This window comes from Varanus komodoensis, unplaced genomic scaffold (genome assembly GCF_004798865.1).
Source record: "Varanus komodoensis strain SLA01 unplaced genomic scaffold, ASM479886v1 scaffold88, whole genome shotgun sequence".
NCBI lineage: Eukaryota > Metazoa > Chordata > Lepidosauria > Squamata > Varanidae > Varanus > Varanus komodoensis.
In genome coordinates, this window is record NW_025336576.1 from 1,225,256 (window position 1) to 1,248,496 (window position 23,241).

At 49.5% G+C, this 23,241-nt stretch overlaps 1 protein-coding gene across 3 annotated transcripts; it reads right to left on the reverse strand.

The window, feature by feature from the left end:
* Positions 1-9,496: 9,496 nt before the first annotated feature.
* On the reverse strand, positions 9,497-22,610 carry MXD1 (MAX dimerization protein 1). Of its 3 annotated transcripts, XR_006413476.1 has the most exons (7): positions 22,383-22,596; positions 21,327-21,426; positions 19,321-19,350; positions 14,996-15,110; positions 14,372-14,531; positions 14,036-14,277; positions 9,497-11,414 (listed from the first exon to the last, which is right to left on the reverse strand). XR_006413476.1 is itself a non-coding variant. In XM_044417400.1 (6 exons), the coding sequence occupies exons 1-6, from the start codon at positions 22,459-22,461 to the stop codon at positions 14,090-14,092; spliced, it is 669 nt and encodes a 222-aa protein (XP_044273335.1). In that variant the 5' UTR covers positions 22,462-22,610; the 3' UTR covers positions 9,497-14,089. The 3 variants fall into 3 exon arrangements, 2 of the variants coding, with proteins under 2 accessions (XP_044273335.1, XP_044273334.1); XM_044417400.1 differs by having other exon boundaries at positions 9,497-14,274; positions 22,383-22,610; XM_044417399.1 differs by having other exon boundaries at positions 9,497-14,277; positions 22,383-22,594.
* Positions 22,611-23,241: the final 631 nt, after the last annotated feature.

Sequence of the window (23,241 nt, forward strand, 5' to 3'; positions counted from 1 at the left end):
GTCCGGCCCTGCCGTGGGCGCGGCCCTCCCCGTGGGGTGCCCCCAGCCGCCTCCCACCGCCCTCTGGCCACTACGATTGCATGGCCAGAAGGCGGCCCAGCAGGAGGGGGGAAACTGGCCCATTGGAGTGGCCGTGAGCCCCCTGGAGCGGTAGCCCGCCCAGACCCTTTGGAGCAGCCACCCCGAGGCAGCCGAGGAGCCGGGAAGCAAGAAGGGCTCCCAGTGGGGCGGCTTCCCTCCTCAGCGATGCGCAGCTGAGCATTTCCGCAGGGCGGTGGCGGCTGAGGGGGCACAGAAGCCAGGGAGGCGCCGCAGCCGCGGGGTGGGGGGTGGGGTGAGCACAGGGGCGCCAGGGAGGAGGTGGCGGGAAGAAGCAGCGGCCGTGCGCAGTGGAGCCATGGCGGGGCCCACGCGGCCTGCGTCTCGCTGGCCGGCCACACTGCGTTCTGCCAGAACTTGGGGACCAGTGAGAAAGGAGCGAGCGAACCAGAGAGAGAGATGCAGGTGCTCGGTCTCTGCTTGTTGCCCCAGCAGGGGGCATCACTGGGGGGCTGCCGTGCTGGTGCTGCTCTGAAGGAGGGGCTGCGGCCACAGAACAACTCCAGGGATGATGGGGCCAGAGGCCGAGGTGGTCCTGCAGGCGAGCGATGAGTGCCGTGAGGCACGGGGGGGGGGGGCAGGTGGGCGATGGGAGACGGGCCCCCGGCGGCCATGGGGGGCTGGAAACCGGGGCAGGGAGCTGCCAGGGGCAGGGAGCAGCTGTGAGAGAAAAAGCGGGCCCCTGCGGACAGCCGGGTTCCCCCTCCAGCGTTAGGAGAACCGGAGCTTCTCTGTGAGCGAGCTCTGCGGTGGCTCTCGATGGCTGCCGGGCAGCGGCACCTGAGCGGCTCACTGCCGGAGCACCGTCGGCGAGAAGGCGTCAGAGCACCCGCCCGGCTCAGAACTGCCGCCGACCGCTTCCTCGCACTGTGGCGCCTCTGGAGAGCCTTTGCAAGCAGTCACACTCCCTCCGAGCAAGTCCGTACAGCTCCCCTTTCATTGAATGGCATAGAAATAGCTTGGAGTTCTGCTGCTATCATTGTTCTCCTGGATGCTTGCCAGAGGAAAGACTGCCTCTGACCATGGGCAGAGTGTCTTTCTCCATCTTGCTCACCAGTCCCTGCCAACTTGCACCTGTGTAGAATTACCAGGTTACCTGGAAACCAGACCTGAAAGGTGGCATTCCAACTCTTCCTTTGTTCAAAAGTGGCCGACTGAAGGTCAGTGGGAGCGTCCTGGAAAATGGATATTTCTGACAGCAATTTTGCATCCATCTTGTATCCTTTGGGTGGTGACTGACACTCCTGTGAAAGCCACATGGATTTTCACGTGCCTTTCTTGAAACTTTGCGAATTACACACATCTGAGGGCGAGGTCTGGGCGGGGGGAAGGCCCCCGACATCATGCCAGGAAACTGAAACTTGGCACTCACGTCAGCGTCAGGGCCGGACGTGCAGCTTGCAAAACCGCTGTGTAATTCTCCCGCAGTGTTTTGTGGAGAGCAGCCGGGCGTGTGAAAGGAGGCGTGTGCCCTGCGCGATTTGGCTTGGACCCTGATTTGGGGATGGGGAAGAGTCCAGTGGTCCTCACTCTTGTCCAGAGGTTGTCTGATCTGAGCTGGCCGAAGCTCCAGACTCACTACAGAAGACTTGCACCCCTGGCTACCGTCGGAAACAGGCAAATAACTGCAGCCTTTTGCTCTGGCAGAATTGGGCAGCCTTCACACACACGGAAGCAGAATGTAATGGAACGACACTTGTCAGCTTCAGGCAATTGTGTGCTGAGGCCTGTGCGAAATACTTTTAAAACAATCTGTCAATAGGGCAGTGCCATATAGTGGTTTGAGGGCTGGACTGGGACAGGGATTGTTGTTGTTAGTTGCGAAGTTGCGTCCGACCCATCGCGACCCCATGGACAACACTCCTCCAGGCCTTCCTGCCATCCACCATCCCCGGAGTCCACTCAAGCTCACACCCACTGCCCCAGGGACTCCATCCAGCCACCTCATCCTCTGCTGTCCCCTCCTCCGTTCGCCATCCATTGTTCCCAGCATCAGGCTCTTCTCCAGGGAGTCCTTCCTTCTCATTCGGTGGCCAAAGTACTTGAGTTTCATCTTCAGGATCTGGCCTTCTAAAGAGCAGTCAGGGCTGATCTCCTCTAGGACTGACCGGTTTGATCGCCTTGCGGTCCAAGGGACTCACAGGAGTCTCCTCCAGCACCACCATTCAAAGGCCTCAATCCTTCGGCGCTCAGCCTTCCTTATGGTCCAACTTTCAAAGCCATACATTGCAACTGGGAAAAACATAGCCTTGACTATACACACTTTTGTTGACAGGGTGATGTCTCTGCTTCTTAGTATGCTGTCTAGATTTGCCATAGCTTTCCTCCCCAGGAGCAAGCGTCTTTTAATTCTTGGCTGCAGTCCCCGTCTGTGGTGATCTTGGAGCCCAGGAAAATAAAATCTGTCACTACCTCCATTTCTTCCCCATCTATTTGCCAGGAAGTGAGAGGACCGGATGCCATGATCTTAGTTTTCTTAATGTTGAGTTTCAAGTCAACTTTTGCGCTCTCCTCCTTCACCCACATCAAGAGGCTCTTTAGTTCCTCTTTATTTCTGCCATGAGAGTGGTATCATCTGCATATCTGAGGTTGTTGATATTTCTCCCAGCAATCTGAATTCCAACTGGTGATTCATCTAGGCCCGCCTTTCTCGTGATGTGCTCTGCATGTAAGTTAAATAGGCAGGGCTACAGTATACAGCCTTGCCAAACTCCTTTCTCAATTTTGAACCAAGCAGTGGTTCCGTGCCCAGTTCTTACTGTTGCTTCCTGACCCGCATACAGGTTTCTCAAGATACAAATACGATGGTCTGGTACTCCCATCTCTTTAAGAACTTGCCACAGTTTGTTGTGATTCACACAATCAAAGGCTTTAGCATAGTCAATGAAGCAGAAGTAGATGTTTTTCTGGAACTCCCTAGCTTTCTCCATGATCCAGCGTATGTTGGCCATTTGATCTCTAGTTCCTCTCCCTCTTTGAAATCCTGCCTGTACTTCTGGTGGTTCTCGGTCCGCATACTGCTGGAGCCTAGCTTGTAGGATTTTGAGCATAACTTGGCTAGCATGTGAAATGAGTGCAATGGTGCGGTAGTTCGAACACTCTTTGGCATTGCCCTTCTTTGGGATCGGAATGTAAACTGACCTTTTCCAATCCTGTGGCCACTGCCGAGTTTTCCAAGTTTGCTGGCATATTGAGTGTAGCACTTTTACTGCATATCTTTTAAGATTTTGAATAGCTCGGCTGGAATACCGTCGCCTCCACTAGCTTTGTTGTTGCTCAGACTTCCCAAGGCCCATTTGACTTCACATTCCAGGATATCTGGCTCGAGGTCAGTGACCACCTCATCATGGTTATCAGGGAAGTTAAGGTCTTTCTTGTATAGTTCCTCTGTGTAATCTTGCCACCTCTTCTTAATCTCTTCTGCCTCTGTTGGGTCCCTGCCATTTTGGTCCTTTATCCTGCCCATCTTTGCATGAAATGTTCCCTTCCTATCTCCAATTTTCTTGAAGAGATCTCTGGTCCTCCCTATTCTATTGTTTTCTTCTATTTCTTTGCACTGTTCATTGAAGAAGGCCTTATCTCTTCTAGCTATTCTCTGGAATTCTGCATTCAATTGGGTGTATCTTTCTCTTTCTCCCTTGCCTTTCGCTTCCCTTCTTTCCTCAGCTATTTGTAAAGCTTCCTCAGACAGCCATTTCGCTTTCTTGCATTTCTTTTTCTTTGGGATGGTTTTAGTTGCTGCCTCTTGTACAATGTTGCGAACCTCTGTCCATAGTTCTTCAGGCACTCTATCTATCAGATCTAATTCCTTAAATCTATTTGTCACCTCTACTGTATATTCATCAGGGATATGATTTAGGTCATACCTGAGTGGCCTAGTGCTTTCCCCTACTTTCTTCAATTTAAGCCTAAATTTTGCAACCAGAAGCTCATGATCTGAGCCCCGGTCAGCTCCTGGTCAAGTTGTTACTGACTGTATAGAGCTTCTCCATCTTTGGTTGCAGAGCACATTGTCAGTCTGATTTCTGTGTTGACCGTCTGGTGATGTCCAAGTGTAGAGTCGTCTCTTGGGTTGCTGGAAAAGAGTGTTTGCTATGACCATCGTATTCTCTTGACAGAATTCTGCCAGCCTGTGCGCTGCTTCACTTTGTACTCCAAGGGACTCCATGGACAGTACCAAAAGGGACAGGGATATGTGGGTTCTAATAGCTGCTTGGCGACAAAGTGGGATACGCTAAGCAGGAGTTCTGAATTTTGGCAGAATTGGATGCATCTTGCAAGCAGAGTTTCAGAAGCTGACAAATTTCAGATGATTGTGTGCAAAAGCAGGCTTTACAACTTTACCAACCCCCCCCCCAAAAAAAACCCAAAAAACAAAACCAAAAACCAAACAAAGTGCAGGGAAGAACCACTTGTGGTTCTGCCTTCTTTCTGGGTGATTGTTCTGAAAACGGCATGTGGCTTAGGGTGGCTACGAGCCTAATACCGCCCCCTGCAAGAGGAGGTGCGCCCCGGGTCCAGCGTGAAGTGCTTTGCCAGTGATGGGGCCTAATCCCTGGACCACATGCAGCTCCACTGGCACCCCCGAAGCTACTGCTGTCCCAGGAATGCCCCACGACTGCCTTTCCTTTGGGAGGCGCCCAGTTCCATGCCCAACATCACCAGGTTAAACAGGTCTTAAATGGGGCAGCCTCCCAGTTGCCCTGGAGGGCCGCTGCTGCCAGTCAGAGCAGGACTAGGAGGCAGAGACGGTCTGAGGCTGTGCGAGCTCGCTTGTGAGGTTCGTGCACGGAAGCACTTGGGTTGCGTGTCCAGCTCGATCCGCCCGCCAACTGCAGTGCGAGGGCTGGCTCAACAGCTGTTATTCCCGAACTAAACCACCTTTCAAGGAAAGGGCTGCATCACAGAAAAAGCTCAAGACTCAGCAGCTGTGACTCATGTGAAGAAGAAATGGCGGTTTCTTGGTAAAGATGACCAAGGCAATCTGCCCCGTCCCCACGGTCCAGGGGAGCCGCAGAGAAATGGCAACTTGCACAATGCAACAGGCAGCTGATTCACCCAGATTAGTCAAACTGCCTTTGCCGGCATCGCCGGGCGGGTGACGAGGTGTGTGGCGGGGCTCGTGTTAGCAAGTTCCCAAAACGTGGTGACGAGCTCCACCAGAGAGAGAGCAGCTGCTTGCCCCATCTGGAGGGTGCTTCTGCAGTGCGTCCCTCTCCCTTCTTCTTCTAATGCCCCCACACCCCAAACCTGGCGCCTTCGGCCAGGCGGCCTCTCACTGCGCCTCTCCGTTCTGGTTCATTTAGAAAGAATTGGGACTGGGGAGGACTGAATGCCGATCCGTGAGGGACGAATACATCTTGCACCCAACTGCCCCTTTATTCCCACTCTCTCCTTCATCAGACTTGGTGCCACTGAAGCGATGCACCACCTGCAGCGTGCTGAGCGTTGGCAAAAGGCCACGGAGGCGCAGATCTTAAGGTTGCAGGGAGTCCCAAAAAGCCCTTTAAGGGGACAGACTCCACCCAAAACGGATGAATGTGTGGACTGAAGGTGCTCCGGGGGGAAGATTCATGATGCAAACCGCCAAGGACCCAGCCGGGCCCCTTGCCACGTCCTGCGTGTGCCTTCGGTTCGCAGCAGGAAAAGCAGGAGGCCTGCCCGGAGCTGGCGGAGCAGGCAGGAGTCCAAGTCGCAGAACAGCACTTGGAACGGAGCGGCCACGGGACCCCCGTCGGCATGATGGAAGTGCTGTGATTTGTGGCGCTCATGCACTGGCCAGAAGTGCAAGCCAGCGCAGTGGTCACACAGAGGCCTTTGACTATCTGGACTGGACAGAGGCTGCTTTCCGACATTTAAACCCCCAGCCCCCAGAGCCAGGAACGCGCCAGCCTTTGGCACTGGGCTCCTGTGGCAGGACTGGGGGAACCCAGACCTCCAGCATCTGAGGCGCCCTGACCCAAACAAGCACCGTGGAGGCTCGGGCTGGATGAAGCCACAGACCTGGCGCAGCAGCCGAAGGCCGCGGGTGCCACATGTCCCTGGCGCATCATTCACTCTCAGATCCCCATGGCTCTCTTTCCATTCTTTAAGAGGATGCCGGGGGAGGACGACTTGCTCCTGGAGGAGCCCAGCCTGTTTCCGAGGGGATACAAAGCAGCCCTCCTGCTCCGTGGGCAGATCTGGCTGCAGACTCCCCTGCCCCCCAAGCACCTGAGTTATGCAGGCAGGGCCATGGGAACAGTCCTCCTGCACCAGGCCAACACTTGGCCACCCGCCCAGGTGCAGCTAAGCCCTCTTGAAGGGAGCGGAGGCCAGAGCAGTGAATCAGCAACTGATGCAGCCGCCTCTTCCTGGGGTTTTGGCTGATGGAGAAGCTCCCGTTTCTCACGACACGGAGTTCTCTTTCAAGTGGCATCAACGCCTGACGTCCATGGGCAGCTGACGGATGCCAGGGCCTCCACCGCCTGTCCTTGCTCTGCGCCCGCAGCTACCTTCCCTCCGGCTCGGTGCTCTGATCAGCACCAAAGAGCTAGGCTGAGCCCCCATCTAGATTTCTCCCCGCCTGCCGCCATCACCGGGCAGCCTTTCCCACGTTCTCGGGGCACCCTGCCCCAAGGATCCCGCACCTCTGTCCCGGCGCCCCACAGCACGAGGCCGGGCGGCTCCTCTCGGCTCTTGCGCTGACTGGCTCAGCAGAGCAGGCCGTTTGCCCTGCCTTCGTGCGCCGGCACCTGACTCCCCGCAGGGCACCTTCTGGACGCCGACCAGCGTTCCCTGGGCACGTCCCAAGGGCCGCTCGCCTGTCTGCCAGCGAGCCCGGCGCAGCTGCGTTACCCACGGGGCCCACTGGACTGCACCACGGCCGTGCGTGTTCTGGAAGTTTCTGCGCCTCTGGAATCCTCTGAGATCTGATTTATCGTATTCCTCGGACTGACACTGAGTAAACAAAACTGATTTTTCTATGACAATTCTGCGTGGTGTATAAAGTAGCTTGAGGTTTCTTGGCCGCCAATGAAGCCCGTGTGGCACAGTGGTGCGAATGCTAGTCCTCAAGCCTCTGGTCTCCACTCAGCCATGACACCCATGAGCAGCTTGGGCCAGTCACTCGCTCTCAGCCAAGCCCACCTCACAGGGCTGTTGTTCACAGAGAAGAGGCAGCCTTGGTCCCTTGCAAGGGAGAAAGTGGTGTATAAATAAAAGAGAAAAACTAACAGTAAATTACATCCATACTGTAGCACCCATACTTTGCAAAGAAAAGCTTTGCCAGGCCTCTGCCCCAAAAGGCTTACAATCTAAAAAGAGAGATGGGAAATAGCAGAAGAGGCGTTAACATTTGAAGTGAAATATTCAGTGAGGAAGTAAGGCAGGCAGGTAAATTTGGAGAGCTTCCCGAGAATGGTGGTTTTTTTACTGCTGCCCTGGTCTCATTCACAGAATTTCACCCACCTGGGTGGCAAACCACATGATCTTCCACGGGTAACCCTCCCATGTTTTCCTACTCTTCCTTATTGTGGAAATGTCATTAATGAGGAAAATATGGAATAACCCAGGAATGCTAACATCATGATCCCAAAGCACCCTCAGGCTGCAGTCCTGCACGGGTTCCTAGTTCAAAACTCCAAGAAATACAGCAGTGCTTACTTCTTAGTCATAGGTTCATGTCATATCAGTTAATGTGTTTAACTATTACAATAAAAATGCTTTTATTTGAAATTATCATTGTCGTCTTTCTTTAAGGCAGCACTCAACAGCACACATTTCCTTTAGATTTTCACAAAATGAAAAGGTGTAAGCTGGTCCCATGAGCGTGCTCATTTTTGAGTGTTTCGAGTCAGTTAAGAGGCAATGCTGCTCCTAGGAACAGTTACCTTAAAATATTTAGATTTAGATTTGCCTGGTCTATTAATTGTATTACTAATTAAGTCAATGAAGCAATGCACTTTTAAAAAGCAGGGGCAGTAGAAACATTCCCACCCCTCATCATTGGTAACCAGCAAGATTTATACTGTCCAGCAGTAAAAAAAAAAAAAAAAAGAATCTTCATAGCCCAGAAACCTGGCTTTGTAACTTTAGTTTTGAGATTTGCAAGACGCAGGAAGGGACAACCGGCGCAAGCAGAGGCGAGCGAGAAGATAGGGAGTGATTTCAGGCTCTTTTGGGCAGAAAAAGGGAATCTTGAGTGGACTTGCTAGGGGCTTATAACAAAATGTTGTGGAGAAAATTTCTTGCCCCTTCTTGGTATGGCAGACATGGGAATCATTCAGTGAAGCTGAACAGTGGGGTGTCCAGAAGTACCATGGCACATAGCTAATTTATGGTGTTTTTCTTCAACCTGTGGCCCTCCAGATGTTCAGACCTCAGCTCCCCTTGGCCATAACTGCTAAGGCTGATTGAGACTGCAGTCCAAAACATATGGCGATTACCAGATTGGGGAAAGCTGACCTACAAAATTCACCACTGCAAAGATACGGCAATGGCCACTGGTCTTAGGGAGAGAACTCCTTGGGTGAGTATAGTGGAATATAAGTTTAATAATAAATACATAAACGGGGATTACACAAACACAGAGAGAAGGCAGCTGTCAACAGCTACGCATCATGGCAGCTGTGGACACTTCTTGTCAGCTCGGAGGTCTCCGTTTCCATTGTTGGGGAATAGCGTCCTTGAAAAGTTAGAGCCCTCAACCCTTTGTTCACCTGGTCAAAGCGCACTCCAGGGCAGAGGCCAGCCCAACAAGCACCTTCTGCCACCTAATTCTCACTTGGCTGCCCCATTCGTGTTTTAATGATGAGAGAGAGAGAGAGAGAGAGAGGGAGGGAGGGAGGGAGAGGGGGAGAGAGAGAGAGAGAGAGAGAGAGAGAGAGAGAGCATGTTTGTCCAAGTACCGACAGGACGGGACAAGAAAGGAGGGCCAGGATTCCCAATCCAGTACCGCCAAGCATAAGAGATGATGGGATCTGTAGTCCAAAACAGCTGAACAGCCACAAGCTGCCCAGCCAGGCTCTCCATTTTCTTTCTGCAGCAGGACGTGAGAAAGCCAAGGTGGGGAGGTGGTCTGAGTGCTCTGGCTGGGGCCCTGGGCCGTAGTGCCCCTCAGCTGGGTGGCCTGGGGCCACGTACTCTTGCTCAGCCCGGCTACCTCACAGGATTGTTTGTTGTGAGGATTCAAAGGAGTGAAGGGCAGTGCAAGCAGACCGGGGTCCCTCGCAAGAGGAAAAAAATGGGACGTGGAGGCAGTGTGATCATCATCTTCCATTCTAATTATTATTGAAGTTCTGGACTCTGCTCTAGCAGAAAACTGGATCTTGAACTAGTCAGAATTAAATCTAATGTAACTTGAATACGTTTTATAAGTAACTTCTTTTCAGGCAGGAACACTAACACTGGAGCACTCTTTAATAATGAAATAATTTATTTTCTAACAGTTGAACAATACAGAAGTATACATATACACAGCAAGGTTGTCTAAAACATGTAGTTTCTAAAAATGCATGTGCTAACTGTAATAAAAAGCACCATTATATGGTCTTGACACAGGATTCGCAATAATGTGGTATTTACATTAGGAACTGAACATCTGGAAACCGAATTTCTATTTCCCCCCTTTTGCTGCTCTCCTGTTCAGGCTGCATTTTTATTTGGAAGACTCCAAAACTAAACTCAAGAGTTCAAAACAGCAAGTGTTGTTAAGAGCACCTATTTGATGAAAGTTCCTAGGTTAATACAAAAGGACTGCGCAAAAATAAAGCCAAACTCCTCCGGGCAGGGCAAGTCTGTGGGCACCTAAGAAGGGAACAGCTACGTTTCAGCAAGCATACCCAAGCCACTGAAGGGTTACAGTCGGAGACAAGCCGACTCTTACGCAATGTTCAACTGGACCATAATATGTTACACAAACAGGTTTGCTAAAGGAAGTCCCGCTACACAGACGCAGGAGCATGGAAAGATTTCATTGGCCCGGTAATCTGGGGCAGCTTCCCCTCCAAACCAAAGCACAACTCCTTCACGCAGCTGTTCAGGAAGCTTCAGATGCCACAGGCAAAGTGGCCACTTGCGCTAACGGAAAGTAAAGAAATCTCGCAGATTGATGCCACGGGAAAAGAAGAACACGATACAGGGAATCAGGGCAGCAAATGCATAACTAGGTACAGAAAGCAGAATTTGTCCCGATACAGTAAGTGTCAAAACCTGACGTATGTTACCAAGGGGGTAAAAGGAGGACGGAGTCCCCGAATATTGCTAGACTTTATGCCAGATGCCTGCACACCCTCGTTAGGCCGTGAGCACTTAAAAAAGAACCCTCCCCCCTCAGCTGTGCCTCCCCTCCTCCTCCCCTCCCCCCCCAGTAGCGCAGGGCCCTCTCCTGGCTGCGCGCTCCGCTGCCGGTACTGAATCCTGGGCAGCACCAAGACACGTGGGGGCTTCCGGAGGAGGAGGGAAGTGCCTGGTGTGAGAACAAAGTGCTGAAGAGGCAGTTGGCAGGACGCAGCCTGCGAATGCCCAGAACTCTGGAATCTTGCTGGAAAAGTTTGTGGCACCTAACTGGACATCTCAAGTAAGTGCTCTGAATTTGAATTTAAAAAAAACAACAGGTATTCACACCAACCCTGGAAAAAAGTTCAGCACCTTGAAAGCTCTGCTTTATTAAAAAAAAAAAAAAAAACCAAAATGAAACACAATACCATAATAAAAGTTCTGGGTGTTCAACACTCAGGAAAAAGGTTCATCAGGTACAGACAATACTTTTCCGGATACTTCAGACTGTCACCCTGACACCCATATTAACTTCTGATCAGTAAGAGCACAAATTTTGGATTTCCATTTTCAATCAAGTGCACCCCAGGTTTACTGTCTGCACAGGAAGTTACCAAGTACAACAGCATTTAGTGTGACCTATTTAAACACCCACACAACTTCCAGCTGTAAACACATGTACAGAAACAACCCCAGCTCCCTTTTAACAATCTACAAAATTAATTTTCTGAAGTTTATTGAATAATGCTGGTGGATCAGTGAATTCAAGAGGAAGGCTGGCTGGACCAGGACGCCCCGCTCCCACAGCCCGGTTTTACCCAGAACCCGAGTGATGTGGCTGCGCCTCCATGGCCACTCGCGCACCGCTCCAGCAGGGCAGGAAACACCTGGTCGGAAAGGCTAGGCTTGTGTGGCCTCGCACTGCGCCTCCCGCACGCGTGGCCGACAGCCACAGAGGCAGTCCTGCAGGCCACGTACGCAGCTGGGCCCACTTGAAGTAGGGGCGGCTGTTTGAAGGACGGCTGGAGAGCAGCAGCGAGGTCCACAGAAGTCTGGAGCTGCCAAGACAAGTCGTAGCCAAGATTTTAGAAGGTATCCCTGGAGCCCACAGGACAATTTACGTTATTTGTCTAGATTTTTCTGAAACACTACAAACCTTTTTAGGTTAGTTTTTGATATTAGTGCATTACTTGTAAAATTTACTATATCTGTACCATCCAAGGACCACATCCAGACAGTGCAAAGATCAATTACTGGTTCACAATAGGGACAATAAAATAAAACAAAATTCCACAGTATTTTACTAAAAAAAGAAGCTGGGCACAATTCACCAAGAATTTCTCCTGCCTAAGGTTCACCAAAATGAAAGCAGCTACACAGAACCACAGATGGGCCTGCCACTTCCGTTCATTTAGATATTCTGGGGACTGGGGGCGGGGAGGGGAAGACAGGTGATACTCCGGAGAACTCAGAAGTGGACTGTGCCCACTTACAATTAACTCATAAAAGGCACATCAATTAAAAACATAGTAGATTGAATCCTTAAGACTTATTACTTCTAAAGGAAAGTACACAAATTTGTAATTTAAAGTACTCCACCAAAATGCCCCCAAAATCTGAAGTTACTTTGAACCTTAAGATGGCAACAGAGTTGAATACGTGAGATAGTTTTATGCAACTCATCAGCAAATATAGAAGCTCAAAGGTCTCAGGCAAAAACATGTCGGAACGAAGGACCTAAAAGTGCAGCTACTCAACTCCTTTAAAGTTTACAGGTTGGGAGCGAACTCTCTGAACGTTTTTCTGCTTGGACTCAAAGCCAGCTCGCAAATGCAGGGTGGCCTCTGAAAAGGAGGCGTTCAGTGCAAGACTGCTGGACATCCAGCTGCATTTTATTTTGAAGGACAGCACACTCAAAGGAAATAGCTTTGGAGATCTTTAGCAATCCACTAGCCCCACTTCCCATCTAGAAGATTTATCTAGAGATAGTGTCAAGCTTCTTGGAAAAAAAATCATTTTGTGTTGTTTGTTTTCAACTTTGACAGCGTCCTAATGGGTTTTGGCAGCTCGGGCCATGGCCTGCAAGCAAGCGTGAACCCTATTTTGAAGCTAAGTAATTTGTGTAGCCCTTTCAGAGTGAAGTGACCTGAAGCTGCTCAACTGGCTCTTGGGTGTCCTCTCAGAGTGGGGGACTGCCAACTGTGCATGGGAAAAGCGACATCTTAAACGTGGTGAGGAGTTGGCCAAGAGGGCTCAAAACAAAAAGAAAGAAATCTCTGTGGAAATCTCCGTGGTAGACCATGACGTACAAAGTTTTCTAAACATCTATAAAAGCACAAAAACATAAGAATATTACGTTAAGTTTATATATAAAAACGAATAAATACTATTTATAGACCACATGTTATGTACATTTGCGTGTGCTCTGTACAGCTTAAGTGAAGAATCCTGCTGATGTGGAATACCCGAGGCTGTGAAAAGGGGGCAAAAAGAGTAAAGTCTGACGGTCAAAAACCCAAATTCCCCACAGAAGTCACTTTCTGAGGCTATCAAAAAAAACTTAAACGGGCAAGGCAGTGCTCCACTGCCAGGAGGGCACCACAGATTTACTTCAATGCAGTCTCCCCAGTCATTAACTCAAAGCTAGCACTGCTAACTTTGTCACTCAGTTATTGCTGAATTTTTAAGTAAACAGATTGGACTAGAACCAAGCATATAAATGAGGCATAATTCTTTTGTGCTAAAGGGATTGAGATCAGCTTTGTTCATCTCTCTGAGGTAGAAAAATTGTCCCAGAGACAAGAAGCAGGACTTAGCAGCTAGAAAAGCTGCTAGGAACAAAGGCTAAATGCAGCCGTAAATGCAAAGACATCATAATGAAGATCACACAGGAGAAATATTTGGTCTTTTGACACAAAGGCAGAGAGAAGTGTTTGAGTGAAGGCGTCCTAGCGGGGCCATCAGCTAAAAGTGAGAACCCCTTCCCCCTTAAAAGTCTCCAGCACAATTCTACTCCTAGTATTTTTCTGCTAAACTTCATTTTAATCTGCTGGTCACCTGCCGCAAACCTAGCCCCATGGGACCTACTGAGAAGGCTAGCTCAGCATGTTAAATCCAAAGGGAGCCGTGACTCTGCATTGGCAGGGACGCCTCAGAGATGGCTATGTCACAATTGCAAGGACTTGGGAAACTCCAGAATAACTTCTGAACAGTTTTTGCTAAGTTCCACTGCATAATTCCCGAACAGAAACTTACAATGTGTTGTAAGCCTGTCAATGCCAATTTCCAGCTTTTCTAAAGGACAGGAAAACAGAATGTCTTTGACAGAAGCCACCTTTGAGGAACAGCGGCTAGGCGGGCCTGATCTCCCATTTTCCCACCTCAAAGCAAATAGGGTTTCTCTAGAATGTGAAGCAACTGCAGCAGAGGCAAAAGTGTACGCTGCTGTTACTGCAACCACAGTCTGGGTGCTAGGAATTTGGAATGTTCAGTCTCACAGAGATGAGTTTACTGACGGAAAAGAGAAGCTAGTGGATGCCAGCCGGCGTGTGCTCCAGAGAGTAGCTTGTAACCCCCAACCCTACGCACTGTTTTCAGACTGAGGCAAGCAGATTTTGGTAACGTTGGTGGTACAAGAAGTTTACGTGCAAGAGAATCGTGGGACAGTCCGACATACTACCTAGTAGGATCCAACAAGGGAAACAGCAATGGATGAAGAAAAGCTACTGGCTCCTTATAGGCTGAGACAGGCCTTAAGATTCTTCTGCAGCTTTATTCTCTTAATGCCAGCACTTGAGTAGCCCTCATCGCTGCAGACGCTCTGCAAGCTTCCTCTTTCATCTGAATCACTTGGGCTGCTGCTGCTCCAGTCTAGGTCACCTGTTAGATAGTCTGTGCTTTCCACATCCACATCAATTTCTTCTGAAACAGAAAGGCAGTGTCACTTGGTAAATCGGTCAGCCTTGCTTCCCAGAAGAGTGCCTCATATCTGGAACTGCGCAACACCACGACTTACCTCTGTCTGAATCTGAGCGTTCAGAAGAAACTGTTGACCCTATACTGTCCATTCTTATTCGCTCAATGCCCAGCTTCTCCAGCTGCCTTTTCAGGTGCCGCTGTTCTCGCTGCAACTGATCTATTTGGTGTACAGCTTTTCTGTCATAGTCTTCAAGTTTCTGGTGAAGAAAGGAGGCAACATTTGGCCCTTGGGTGTCATGTCAAACTGAAAAATTAGCTGAGCTTTTCAGGATATTGAAACTTAAGGGGAGCTAAACAGCTTTAGATATTGTCCATTCTGCAGCCATGCTACCAGCTATCTCAGCTTGCTTCACCTCTGAAAGCTGTCAAATACTTTTATCCAAGCAGTATGAAGACTTCCTCAAAGCCTGCTTGCATCATTGTTGCCACCTCCCTGTCCCAATCGGCTTCAAGTGCCTGCCAAGCTTTAATGCCAGCGTGCATGCTTTCAATGTGGCAGCACAAAAATCCAAGTATTACAACAACGATTTGTCCTTCCTTCATCTTCACAATTCGTATCAAAAATGTTATTTGGGAAACTCAAGCTTGTAATGCCCATTATATTCCTGTTACCTATCTGAAGGCAACATTTTAGAGTGCATATTTCACATTTTTTATTTACCTTTATGTGCAATTTAGCTTTCGTTAGTAAACTCAGTGTTGTATGTCTACTGGATTCTGGTCCCAGGGGCACCAGCCCTTTAAGCTTCTCCAGACACAAACGCAGATGAGCACGTCTGTTAATCAAGATTTATATATGTTAAGACTGCAAGATCAACAAGAATGGAAACAGTTATCATGGACATTGCTGAATTATACTACTAAGGAACAGATCAATACGAAGCTCGGAAATGAGATGGGAAAGAATTACATAACTGTCTCGGTCCATTTTGTTTACAGTGATTTTTGAAAGATGAACAATTCAGAAAATGCAAACTGTTCTAAATCCAGTTTGGCATAACAGATGCCATCAGGCTATAAGTCTCATCTCAAAATAAGAGCACAAAGAAGCCATAAGCTACTATAATTAAATACTAGTGGATGCACTCGTATTTTAATTAAAATCCTGCATTAGCTCTACCTTGTCTAGTCATGCAGCAAAGTTTGTTTCAGAGGAAGCTCCAGCCTTTCAGCCATAGTAGGGCACAGCACCTCAGGCCCAGGTGCTAAACCCAGCCCAGATGACTCTGCTGCCTGAGCATCGATGGCTTCCCAGCTTTGAGAAATGTCCCCCCAGTTTCAAAGGTCCTTAAGTCTTTCTTAAGGAAAAGCTGCTGGCACTCAGAACCTCAAGCCAAAGTGGCGGTAATCCTCTCTTTGTCAGCTGCTGTAATTTCCTGTAGGCACTACTGCAAAACACTGCCATGTTCAAGACAGACCATTGGTCCACCTAGACTTCTTCTGTCCCTTCTGGCCAGAAGCTGCTCTGTAAGATTTCAGACCCAGATTCCTTCCCAGCCCTGCTCCTGGAGACCCTCTTAACTAGGGGTGTGAGGGACTGAACTGGGGACCTTGTGTAGGCAAAAACTTCACCATGGAACAGTGGCCTTCTCCACGGAGAGTGATTCCTTTCATGTCAGTTTCAAGCACCAGGTTTACTAGCAATATTTTAAATCAGAACAGATAGGAATTTGCAGGTATATCCTAAAGTTAACTTTAATATCACATTTAAGCCTCATTTCCATTTAGTTTTATCATGGCTGGTTAAACTAAATTGCATTTAAATAATTGGCTAGTTAATAAAACTTTGCCATGTCCTTGAGATATCGATATGCTAAATGACAATTCAACAAAAGTTACCCCGTATTGCTAGCAAGAAGATCCAGCATTAAATACGTTGTTTTATTCTTTATGCAAGGAACACACTAGAAGTAAATACAACCTGGAAAAATGTGACAAGTTTGCCTTTAACCTACAACAACATGCAGGTGACCACAAACAGGTTGCCAGTCACCACAGAAACAATGAATTTAAGCCTGGGAATCACCACTAGGAAGGAAAGTCCGACTATCAGCCCTTTAAGAAATGGTGTTTCCCCTACTGGGCACTGTCCACCTGCCACCCAAGCCCCTGCCTGTATCTGTACTGGTGTTGTGCCCAGTTTGAAAAACGGAGGGGGAACTTGCTGCACATTTTGCCATGCTACTAATTACTCCTGCATGTGCCTTTTAAAGCTCCCCCACTCCGGATCTTCCACTTCAGCACTGCTCTTGTCTCAAAAAGAAGTTTTATCCCATCTCAAGCCAACCCCCAGCTTGCCTGAGGCTAATTAAAAGCAAATGAAGGTGCTGTTGAAGAACACTTGTGAAGTAAAGCACTGATATAGCCAGGTTGGAGTCAGTGCAGCGTAGGGCCACAAGGTTGGTGGCCGGTTTGCAGGGGATGCCATATGAGGCTAGACTGAGGGAACTGGGTCTCTTCAGCCTAGAGAAGAGGAGACTCGGAGGGGATCTGTTGGCGACATACAGGGATGTGAGGGAGTGTCACACGGAGGGGGGCAGAGACCTGTTCTCCCCTGTGGAGGAGGGCAGGATGCGCTCCAACAGAGCAAAGCTCAGGGAGCCAAGGTTTCGTTTGGATGCCAGGAAGCACTTCCTGACAGTCAGGACCCCGAGGATGTGGAATGGGCTTCCCTGGGAGGTGGGTGAGGCCCCATCAGTGTGGGTGTTCAAAGATGGGCTGGACATGCACATGGTGGGCATGTTGTGAGCGGAGCCTGCTGGAGCCTGGGGTCAGACTAGATGGCCCAGACTCGCGCTGTTTCTATGATAAAAGAGAGAGATTGGCAGAAAAACCTGGAGTGGACCACGGTGAAAAGAAGAATGTTTGCAGGCCTTTTTCATCCAGGTAGTGAAAACAGGTCTGTACTGGAATGAATGTAAAGCCCTCGGTAGAGTGCAAAAGAGAGAGCTATCTAACAGGAAAAGAAAGTTGGGCATCACGTGAAGAAATTATTTTGTGATGGCCAGGAAGCAGAAACTATCAAGACTGAAGGGTGGGCTGGTAATGGAGATGGTTCTTTAGCTGCATAAAACAAACTTGCTTACACATTTAAAGAAATAAACCAAAAAAGTGAGGGCAGGGTTCTGGTTTGTGACCATGTATCATCTGTCCTGTAAATACTTTTAATTTGGAGGAAGGTGTGCAGGCTGCATTTCCTCTGTAAGCAGCATTCTGCCTGTGTCCAGAGGCACTTTTAATACATTCCTGCTAGCTAAGAGAAATAATAACTGGCTGACAAGCTCATTCACTATTTGAAATCCCTGGCTGCATCAATTAAAATCTGCTATAACTGACTGGTTACCTTAGTTGCACAATTAAAACTTGCAATCTAAGTTTAAAAAAACAACAACTAACGAACTCTACAATAGCATTGTCAGATTTCAAACACAGGCAAACTTTGATATTGAACATGAATGTGAAATGGAGTACAACCAGAAGTGTATCTATTTGCTGGACTATAGGAAAATATTAAGAGCAAAATTAACTGCAGAAAGATCATACTGATGCCTACAGGACACTTTAAAGAAATAAAGGGAAAAGAAGAAATAGACAGATGTAGGGGATCAGACTAAAGGCCTGTCCACCCCAGCCAGCCAGCCAGCCTATGGGAAACCTATGAGAAGGACTTGAAAGTAACAGCACCTTCACACTCATGTGCCCCAGAATACAGCATTCAAAAGCACACGACCTCCAATAGTGGGATATGGCCATCAAGATTAGTAGCCACTGTTTACTTTAGCTCCTATGAACTGAAGTAGCTCTATATTCTCATAACCTGCAATATCCCAAAATTAAGTCCTGATCTCTACAAAATATATCCTGCCAACTCCTCAGTGTTTAACAAGACTATTAAAAAGCCTCAGAACAGGTCAAGCCAAGGGCCATCTCTCCATAAAGATCTACATTAATCTTACATTCCAGCCTCAAGCAATGTCAACAGAAATGCAAGCATTTATACCCATGGTGTGATAAACCCATGATAAATACCCACAACCCAGGTATTCCATCCAGCACAGCAGCCCTCAGTAAACACTTTGGATGCTTCCTGAAAACGGACCAGCATAAACCTAGTTAAAACCCAACAGCAGTCTCCCAGTTGCTCTGTCTCTGTGCCAACCCAATCAAGAGGAGAAATTACACACAGGAATGTCAAACTGGAGTTAAAATAGTCAAGCTAACCCTTACCCTGGCCAGGTCCAATGGGCTACCTTGGACAAATTAAAGCTGTTATGAATCAATACCCCCCACATTCTTTTCATAGTCAGAGAAATGTACTCAAAGGGAATGACAATGGGCAAACTGTGAACTACTCCCTGGGATGCAAGCCTGTTGAAGTGCAGTATGCCAGCAGGAAAATAAAGACCCCCTGCAGCATCGTGGCATTAGTACAAAACTTACTGGGACGTGTGGTTGGAATGAACTAAGCAAACAGCACCTGGATATTAACCTCCTCCTGAAGACCAAGGAGTAAAACTGTTGAGGTGCAATCCTAGTATTCTTATACACCGTGCTAAATTTTCCCTCAGAAACTCTGGGGCCTTCATTCCCTAGACAGTCCTTAGTAGCAGAGTGCATATTTCCATAGCACATGCTGGTTATCCAGGTTTGGCTTTGAGCTGATAGTCAAACCTATTCCAACTACGGCTGAAGAACGTCATTTTCTGGGCAGGAGAAAACTCATACCAATGAGTGATACCCTGTGGACTGGGTCCAGCCTGCAACAGAAACTAGATGTTGCATTAATATGAAGCTTTCCATTTAGCCGCCGTTGCCACATACAAGCATGTGTAATTCTGCATACTGGAAGTCTCCACCCAGAAAAACCAGCTTCCCCAAACCTAACTCTTGAGCTAAAACCACCACTTTAATTCACTTCAGCAAGACCCTCAGAAATTTAAGGACACGGGATTAATTATAATTTACAATGACTTTTTGAAAGCTCACCTGTTTTTCTCCATTTCATTGTGTGTTGATCTTAAGGGGGGAGAGGGGAGAGGGAGAGAGACAGATTAGTTAACCATTTTCACTGGCAGTCGCCAAATTAACATGCTGCAATAAAGATTACAAATACAGGACCTAGTAATTGTTCACCATTAGAAAAAAATCAAGGAAACTGCTGGCTACAAAGCAGCTGTTAAGAACCACAGTTCCTGCACAACCCCAGATCTGCGATTCCTCATATCAGGTACTACAGAAGCATTTGGATCTGGATACATCTTTTCTTTTATCTGAAGATGAGGCAAAATAATCTGAATGTTTTGTAATCACCTGCTTTGCAAGTAATACACACATAAGCACAATGTGAATCTAGCGAGATCAGGATTCTTCAAAATCTGACAGCTTCCCAGAACATACACTGGGGGCAAAAATCTTATGCATGTTTAGACAGAAAAAGGTGCCTAAGCACCCCTCAGTCAGTGGAGCTGGACTGTGTCCTAAACCAACAATTTCCTAGAATACTTTTACCCTAGTCCTTACACATTTTTTATTTTATGTGAAATCAGCAGAGTCTCCAATACACTGTAGATGCAATGTATTCATGGAGAACCATGGCAGAACCAAAACAAGTCACTAGAATTTCTTATTCGTGAATGGGCAGACAGTTTACAATTTCTCAGTAACTTTATTCTATTAAAAAAAAACCTCTATTCAAAAAATTAGCATATTAATTTGAGTAAAGAAGATCGAACACTTTAAGTTGGGATGAACAAACTGGAGCCCTCAACCTAATTTCAAATTCAGAACCTTAGTAAATCTATTCTTTCCCTGGTCGTCTGCTCTGTGGGTATGTGAAAAGGGGCCGGCAGAAAAAGAGAACAAGTGACAGAAAGAGGGAAGAGGCGACCCATCCACTTTTGGCTCTGGTCCCGTTCACTATGCCAACAGATAAGCCACAAAGGAGACAGGAAAAAAAAACTTGTCCAACCCTGCTTTAAGTAAAAGGAAAAGTGATCAGCAATGATCTAGAAGAGCTGTAAAAAGCAACGCACTTTATTTAACTACTACGGGGCCTGGCAAGTTGGGGAATGAGTATACTGAATCTTACCTTCAGGTTATTTTATCTGCTATCACTTTCAGTTTTACTTTGATGTTTACATAAGTCTGTTGCTGCTTTAACAGCCTGAAAGTCACCTTCATCATTACAGCAGAAAAGCAGGATATAAAATGCTCAGAATACAGCCTGCAAGCTGGTTTTGAAAGGGTGATACAAACAATCTATTCAAAACAAATTGTTTTGTGAAATAGGCAGAAAGAACTTCTGCAAAAAAGCAGACCCGCACATGCTGGCGGATCTTGTGCAAGAGGATCCCACACATGGTTACACCAAAATAAATCCCAGTTTGTCAAGAAGATTTACTCTTCGGTAAAGCTATGTTTACACCTACAGCTTTAATGTGCTTCCAGTTTTTCTTGGCTTTAGATAAGGCACAAGCAACGAAACCCCATTTTAAAGCCAATCTCCTCTAAATATCTTTTAAAAACTAGCTTCCAGCAATCTAAGTATGTGTTAAAGTATGCTGATAATAGCTATGACACATTTCTAATAAATTAATGGGAGTATTTGGAATGATCAGGTGCCTTTTTTGAGACATGCACCTCAAAATCCTTACACTGAAGCTTAAAGAGCTTCAATCAAGTATCATCAGAAGGATTAAAATGCTTTCCCAAAATATTTTTGATAAGATAGTTAATTCTAACATTTCAACCATAACCATTTACAAGAACAATGTATAACTGACAAGAAATGAAAGCAAAACTATATTGTACAAGGAACCTAATGAGCAGGAGAATTCTGACACCACAGAATGAGCCATAGCAACTGACCAGTCAATGAAGACCAGTGTGCTTAGGGTGGGGCTACTGTTATAATCGCCCCAGAAATGGCCATTTTCCATGGCTGACCCCGCAGAAGCAGGGCAACAGAGGCACAGCGTCCTGTGTTCTATTACCTGCTACTACTGCTGTTTTTCTTGGACTTGTTTCTTCGTTTTAGGACATCTCTATCCTTGATGCTGTAAGGTAGCATGGAAGCATAGCCATGCTCGGCTTCTAGGGAAAAAAAATACCATTCATTCTATTATCAAACCTTGCAAAAAAATAAATCTGCCATAAATGCATTGGGAGAGGTAGCTGAATGATGTGACCCAGAGAGACAAGGCAGGCTCTCCTAAACATTTCTACCGGCGGGATCATTTTACAGGTCCTGAGCAAGCCCCACTTCCAAACCGCCTTTCAGCTGCGCTGCCTCAGGCAAGTCCACATCCTCTTTGTTTCAGCGGCCTCATGTGGAACACGGCAATACGCTCCGCACTTTCCCGCAAGGCTTCCACGAGGATTACCAAAAGCGTGCGGGCGGGGTGCTTCGAGATCCGGGGCGCTCCGATTCATGCCGTCGCTGGACGAACAGGGTCTCACGCCGGGGGCAAGACACCCTCGCCCAGCGCGGGAGACTCCTACGGGGCCGGTGAGCCCCCGAACCGGTGGGGGAAAGCGGATGATGCAGCGATGCTCCGGCGAATCGCTGGCCGGCCGTGCCTCGGCGGACAGGCGGAGGACGCGCCGCTCGGGGGCTGCTCCGGGGCGAGCGGCAGCGCCACCCCCGCCTCCCAGGCGCGGGGACCCCGCTGCCGCTCGCCCGGGCCGCGGGCGGAGAACAAAAGCCGCGCGGCGAGGCTCTTTCACGGCAGGGGAGGCCGGGCGGGCCCGGGCCTCGCGGGGAGCAGCAGGCCGAGCGAGCCGGAGAGAGAGGCGCGGCGGCGCGGCCACTCGCGCGCCGGGCTTTGCGGGGCCTGTGTCCTCGGCAGCCCTCGGCTTTCGGGAACCGGCCGCGGGCAGGGCCGGGCCGGGCGTGCGCACCGGGGCCGAGGAGGGACCGGACGAGGCGAGCCACGTCCGCACTCCGGCGGCCGGCGACGCGAGGGCGGCCGAGAGGTGGCGGGGCCGGGCGCTGCGCCCCGGCAGAGGCGCCCGCGGAGCCGCGGGCACCGGGCGGGCGGGCGGCCTACCTCGCTCCCGGCGCTCCAGGAACTCGGCCGCCTCCAGCAGCATCTGGATGTTCTCGCACACCTGGGCGGCAGCCGCCATTTTGCCCGCTCCGCCTGCGTCAGGCCCGCCGGCCGCTTCGACCCTGGCCCGGAGCCTCGCTTCGCCGCGCCGCACGGCCGCCGCCACAACAGCCACAGCCGCCGCCGCCGCCGCCGCCTCCTCCTCCAGCGGCCGCCGCGCGAGTGTGTTTACCCCACCTCAGCCTGACAGACTCGACGCAACCAAGCCCTCCCCGCCGACCGCAGCCCAACCCACTGCCCCCAGCGGGCGCCGCGGATTGGCCACCGAAGGCACGTTGCCGCCCCCGGCGCGGCCTGATTTGCCCGCGGAAAGGCGAAAACAGCAACAAGGCCCGCCCCGCACGAGGTGATCCCTCCTCATTGGCCGCCTTTGTTCGTTAGCCCACCCTTCGTCTCTCCCGAGCTTTTAGTCTTTCGGTTGGCTGGGCTGCCGACGAACTCCGCCTCTCCGTATCGCTGGGTCTTATTGGGAAAGCGGTGGAAGGGACCACCCCTTCGGCTCCGCGCGTGCCCCATTGGCCCGGGCTCTCACACCCACGCCCAGGCAGCTTTCTGATAGGGCCGACCCGTGGTTTCTCCAGCGGGCCCCATTGGCCCGCCCCTCTGCGGCCCGCCCCTTTCTTACTGCGTGGCTCTTCGCGCTCCGCCCGCCCGCGGCCACGCGCTTCTACCGCTCCGGGCGGGAAGGGGTCCCGGCCAGGGCGGAGGAAGCCCTGCAGCGCCCGTCGAGCGCGCCAGGGCCGGCCTCCTGGCCCCGGGAGGGCGGCGGCAGCGGTGCCCGGCCGGCGTTCCGAGCCCC

Excerpts from the sequence above, each read along its gene's own strand:
- MXD1 (XM_044417399.1), bottom strand. The coding sequence starts at position 22,461 with ATGGCGGCTGCCGCCCAGGTGTGCGAGAACATCCAGATGCTGCTGGAG. Across the intron at positions 19,351-21,326 it reads AAAAACAGCAGTAGTAGCAG|ATCAACACACAATGAAATGG; the intron begins GTAATAGAACAC and ends TCCCCCCTTAAG. Across the intron at positions 14,278-14,371 it reads ACGCTCAGATTCAGACAGAG|AAGAAATTGATGTGGATGTG; the intron begins GTAAGTCGTGGT and ends TTTCTGTTTCAG.